General features: G+C 35.8%; 1 protein-coding gene across 1 annotated transcript in view; it reads left to right on the top strand.

The window, feature by feature from the left end:
• Positions 1–6,226, top strand: part of ATAD1 (ATPase family, AAA domain containing 1) — a 33,044-nt gene that overhangs the window by 14,539 nt on the left and 12,279 nt on the right. The window contains exon 5 of the mRNA XM_004680894.2: positions 2,751–2,951. Coding sequence (XP_004680951.1) covers positions 2,751–2,951 — 201 coding nt within the window. The remainder of the gene's footprint in view (positions 1–2,750; positions 2,952–6,226) is intronic.

Here is a 6,226-nt window from a genome sequence, read left to right as displayed (position 1 = left end):
GGCTTTAGATTCTCAGTGCTGCGCTTTAACCCGCTGCACCACCAGGGAGGGCCATCTTTTTCTTTTTTTAAGATTTGTGCATACAAGAAGTGGAGAACAGGCCAGGGGAGGGGGTAGGGTGAGAGGATCCACCAGAGATAAAGTGGGGAGCAGAACTGGCAGATCTACTGAAATACTTACTGAGGGGAGCAGAGGGCAAGACAGGAGAGGTCTGCCATGCCATGTGGATCACCTCCCTGGCCAGGAATCGAACTCGTTGCTCATTTATCACCTCCTTAATGCCATGTGGATTAACTCCCTGACAGGACATGGAACTTATGCCACAGTGGCTAGCAATAGCTTGATAGTGCTGAGACTTTAACACCTGTGTCACCAGCGAGCCCCCCCCTCCACATACTAAATTAAATGATCAAAATATCAAGTGTAATTACAATTACAGGCTTCTGAAGTCACCCTGTTTTTAGTTACTTGAATTAAATTGCATTGAGTACTATTTTCTACAATTCACATCAGCTGTCTAAAACGTACTTTTCAGTAGACGCTTCAAATTATAAGTTATTCCAGTGAATTTTTACTACGTAGTGAGCTCTTAAAAATTGCAACGACACTGCTTGTCATTGTTTTTTTGTACTAGAAAAATTTATGGATTTAAATTTTAAAGTCAGTTTTATAAAAGTTTAGTTTAAAAGATTAAGATTGGGAGCCTCCCAATCTTTTAAAAGATTTATTTATTTATGTAAAGACCTGGGGTACAGGCCAAAGGTGTGGTGGGGTTATAGGATTCACCAGAGACCGAGTGGAGAGCAGAACAGCAGACTGACTGACATGCACTGCTGAGGTAAGGAGTGGGCAGTTCAAGAGAGGTCTGCCGCACCATGTGGGTCACCTCCCTGGGTAGTTGGAAATCGAACTCATGCTGCAGTGTTGCAAACCACCTCATACTGCTATATTTTAACCTAGTGCTATCTGTTGAACCATCAGGGAAGATCCTACGCCAGTTCTTGTATGCATAAATAAAAATAAAAAATCTTGGTGGTGCAGTGGGTTAAAGCACAGCACTAAGAAGCTAAAGCCACTTAAGCTTGAGTTTGATCCCTGCCCCAGAGGTGACCCACCTGGTGAGTCAGACCTCTCCTGACCCTCCTGCTGCTCCCCTCAGCAGTGTACTTCGTCAGTTGGCTTGTTCTGCTTCTCACTCTGTCTCTGGTAAATCCTGTCAGCACCCCTGCATCTCTGGCCTATACCCCAGTTCTGTGTGCATAAATAAATAAAATCTTTTGCAAAAATAAGTCTTTAAAAAATTTAAAATAATTAGATTGGTTGAGTCTTAAGTAATTATTAGCCTCTTGAAAAACCTTTCTAGTTATGAAAAAAATTGCTTTATTTTAAGTGCTTGATATTTAAGGGAAAAAAATACTAGGCTTATGGTATCAGGCTTAAGTTTCTCATTTTCTAAAAGAAGTTTAGGGAATGGGGCTTCCTTGGTGGCCTCGTAGTTAAATCTCAGCACTATCATCACTAGGGCCTTAGCTTGATCCCTGGCCTGGCACAGGAGAGGTAGCACAGCATACCTCTCCTGTTTCAACTGCTGCTTTCCTGAGCAGTGTATTTCAGTAACTGCTCTGCATTCTGCCTCTGTTGAATCCTCACCCCCACACCTCTGGTCTACACCCCAGTTCTCTGCAAAAAAACAAAAAAGATACTTTTAAAAATTGGTGGTTTTATATAAATTATTTTCTTTCATATATATTATATTTCATTTTACTATATAATGTTTTAAATGTCTCCAAATATTCTCCATTTTTCCCACATGCCACCTATGCATTTTGTCATTTATTTATTTTTTAAAAAGTTTTATCTGTGTAGACAAGAACTAGGGTGTAGGCCAGAGTTGCTGGGGGTGTGAAGATTCATGAGAATCTTCTCTCGAGAGTGAGTAGAACAGGCAGATCTACTGAAAAACACTGCTGAGGGGAGTAGTGTCATGAGACAGGAGAGATCTGTTCTGCCAATTGGGTCAGCTCCCTGGCTAGTGATTGAACTCATTCTTCATGCTGCAGTGGCTGGCTTCTGGAAGCTTGATAGCACTGAGACTTTAACCCCCTGTGCCACCCGGTAAGACCTAGACCTTGTTTTAGTTGAAAAATGGTGGGTGATAACTCCAAGTTCAACACCTTCCTTGACTTGTCTAGATCCTTTATGTATTAAAATAATTGATTTAAATTCTATTTAGGCACAAACTGCTATCAGTGCAGACTATAGGCTGATAATAAAGCTTTATTCTTTGGAAATAAAGAATGACAACTTAATCTTCATTTTAAAAAGAGATCATTATCTGTTTGGAAGAAGGCACAGATCCTTTCATCTAAAACTTAATTTGGACAATAATAAAATAGCATTTGCTAAGATCTATTTTGAAATTAGCTGTTTTCACCAAGCCATTGTCACAGTGCTGTCCTAGCTAGTGGAAGTGCAGTGATTTTATTTGTCTGCAAGGGTGTTGTGAATTTGGATGTGAAGTTGATAGGCTTTAGTATCCTGAACTGAACATTTTCATAAAAGGAAAGAAGAGTGATCCACAGTCTCCAATACATGTTATCATCAGCACTGAATTTAGATACGCCACGTTCCTCTTCCACTATCAAAAAAAAATTAGTGAAAACAGGAAGCTAAATTAGGAAAACATTAGTGTTGGCAGTACATGTCACATTCTTTTTAAGGAAATAACGAAATAACTTGTTAATTTTTAGGCGTTCTTCTCTATGGACCTCCAGGCTGTGGTAAAACCTTGATCGCCAAAGCTACAGCCAAAGAAGCAGGTTGTCGATTTATTAATCTTCAGCCATCCACACTGACTGATAAGTGGTATGGAGAATCCCAGAAGTTGGCCGCTGCTGTTTTCTCCCTTGCTGTCAAGCTTCAGCCTTCTATCATCTTTATAGATGAAATAGGTATGTATGCTAAGTGTTCTACTTGAGTGTTATAAAATACCATTTGAAAGGGTGGTATTTAAAGGGCCAGATTGAGTTTTTAGCATTTATTAGGCCAAATTAATAAAACAGATAAATGGTAGTCAACATCTAATATGTTATGTGTGGTTTCTGAAAACAAGCCATAGTTAATTGTCTTACTTAATAGTTTTTTGCTTTCCCCATTACAAACAGTAAGCACTGTGTGCATGTTTCTTCATACATATTTGCCCGGGATATATACCTAGAAATTGAACCATTTGACTCTGATGTTTGAGATTTCTAGTTCTTTAGAGTGAGTAAAACTGTTTTTACTCTCCCCATGTAGTTTTCCCACGTAATCCCTAAAATTACATAATCCCATGTAATTTTTCAAAAATTATCTCTAAATTTTTACTAACTTAAATTTATTTCAACATTATTTTAGTTTGTGTTTCCTTGCTTCATGGTAAAGCTGGTCTTTTATGTTTTCTTCTTGAAACTGTCAGTTTTTCTTTGGAGTTATTTGCATGTTTCTTAGTCATTACTTTGTGCAGCAGACCTTTCCTGACTCACCTGCTACTTCCCTCAGTAATATACTTCGTCAGTCAGTTCTGCTCCCCACTCTGTCTCTGGTGAATCCTCTTACCACCCCTGCACCTCTGGCCTGTACCCCAGTTCTGTGTGCATAAATAAATAAATCTTTTTAAAAAATTTATGACATCAGGAAGGATTCTAATTTCATCCTTTTCCATAGCATATACTTTCCCCCTAAATCATAAATTGTACATTTGTGGCCTCCCTTTTTTTTTTAAGATTTATTTATTTATGCTTACAGAACTGGGGTACAGGCCAGAGGTGTGGTGGGTGAGAGGATTCACCAGAGACAGAGCAGGGAACAGAACAGGTAGATCTACTGAAATACATTGCTGAGGGGAGCAGCAGGTGGTTCAGGAGAGGTCTGCCAGCCATGTGGGTCAGCTCCCTGGCTGGGTATTGAACTCATGCTGCAGTGGTTTTAGAGAGCTTCATAATGCGGTGCTTTTAACCTGTGGGCCAGTAGGGATAGCCTAGTCTATCTTTTTACAGATCAATATTTTGTTCTGCTCCTAGTACATAAATTACATAGTTAATAAAATTATAGTAAAAAATAATGATTTGAATTAGTTATGCAGTTATAAAATGTGATAGACTTTAGGAACATTCAAAGATAGGTACACAAATGAAGTACTTTGGTTGCTTGCTCACCTTGTGTGTCTTTCTCATTCACTTACTCTATTTTGGGACTTTTTTCTGTGTGTTTTTCACAAAAGAACATAGAACTAGACTTCTAAATGTAATATTTAGCCAGAAAGTGTAGTCATTTTGCTTTTATTTTGATAACATATATTTGGATTCATTGCTATCACATTACTTCTTAGTTAATCTAATGTACTTTTCTTTTTTCTTTATTCCTGTTTTCCATGACAGATTTTTGAATTTTGAATTACTGCAGTTTCAGTCCAGTATTCAATTACATGAGATATTCAGTGTTGTTATAAAATAGCCTTTGTGTTAGATAATTTCCCCAGCTGTAAGCCAGTGTAACCTTTCTGGCCTCCTTTAAGGTCTGATGTTCAATAGATTAGGTCTATTAAGTAGTATTTTGGGCATGATTATTTTCAACTTACAACGGGTTTGTCAGGAAATTACCCCCATTGTAAGTCAAGGAAGATTGATATTCTTGGCTCATGTTTGCCATATATATATATTTTTTGTTCACTGTTCTGTACCCTGCTCTTTCTGGATATACTATCATTATTGAAGTCTTTCAAAGTTCTTTCAGCAAGATCATGATTACAGTAAATTCTGTATTAAGGTAGAGTTAATCCTACCTTCACTATTAAGTGGTATTTTCCACAGCATTTTGAAGCTGCCATTCCATTGTTTTTCCTTTTTTTTTTGCTTTAAAGAACTCATAGCTCAATATTTCTTTGTAACTTTTTTTTTCTCTCTAGTTATTAGGTTTTATCTTGTTCTATATAATTACGTTTTTTGAGATCTGTATTTTTATTTGCTAAAATGCACTTTGGTTTTCAATCTGATAATTTGTGGCATTTATCCTGGGAAATTCAGACACTATATCTTTAAATGTAAGGCTTCCTTTTTTTTTTTTTAATATAGTTTATTTTTACATCATTTTGTGCCTTTTGGCCATCTCAGATGTAGGCTTCCATTTTTAAAAGCATTCTTTCAGTTTCTACTTAATTTTGTGTCTTTTTCATATTTTTATCCCCTAGTTCTTTATTAGATTTCACCAATTCTATAATAGTTTTGTTAACTTATAAAACAGTGAAATTGGGATACCATGTTATTTAATTGGAAGTTTTTTCTTTTAGTATCATTTAATTGGCAGCTTAAAAAATTTTTTTTGGTACATCAGTGTCTTGAGTACATTAATAAAGCATCTCTGCTTGACTGTTTAATATCACAATCTTTGAGTTTTATTCTGTTGATAATATTTGAACATTAGATCTTCCCTTTGTTTCTTTTTCAAAATGTTTTCATTTTCACTATAGCTTGCTCTTTTAACATTTTAATCCCTTTTGTGTCCTTAAACATGCTATTTTTATATGGTTTGACTGTTCTGTTAATTACCATTTATAGTATTTAATTTCCCTGTGTCTCTGACATTAGATGATATGTGGCTTGTTTTATTAGAGAGCTTGTGTTGGATAAGACAATCCAACACAGTAGTTTTTCTCTCTTCCACTAGAACTTCTGGGTACTAATTAATCAGTAATAATTTTAATGGTATAAGTGTTAGAATTCAAGTTGTAGTTTTAATGCTGTAATGTGGAAGTTACTCACACATTTTCAGTGATTTGAAGGGCTAGAAGACAAAATATCTGAAATAGGGGTTGTCCAGAATCTAGTATTTATTTTTATTACATTTTTTTTCATTCTTGGATATATCACCTTTCAGTATTTTCTTTCTAGAAAAGTTTTTCCCATTTAAAAAAGTATTTCTTGTTTATTATAATTCAGAAAATGTTTTCTCTGTTTCATTATAGACAACTTAGAAGTTAAGTATCATAGAGATCACTAAAGTTATTAGCATTTTAGTATATTTCCTAAAAAGCTTTTTTACCATGTACTTTACACACACACACTAGCAGGTGTGTTTTAAACCATTTTCTGTTCTACATTTTCTCATTTAATGGTATTTTGATATTTTCCAGTGTCATCTCTTTCAGTACCAGATATTTGACTTTTTTTTGTATATGTTGGCATGACTA

Source organism: Condylura cristata, unplaced genomic scaffold (genome assembly GCF_000260355.1).
Source record: "Condylura cristata isolate star-nosed mole 26May11 unplaced genomic scaffold, ConCri1.0 scaffold00011, whole genome shotgun sequence".
Classification (NCBI taxonomy): domain Eukaryota; kingdom Metazoa; phylum Chordata; class Mammalia; order Eulipotyphla; family Talpidae; genus Condylura; species Condylura cristata.
This window is presented reverse-complemented; position numbering and strand designations above follow the sequence as displayed.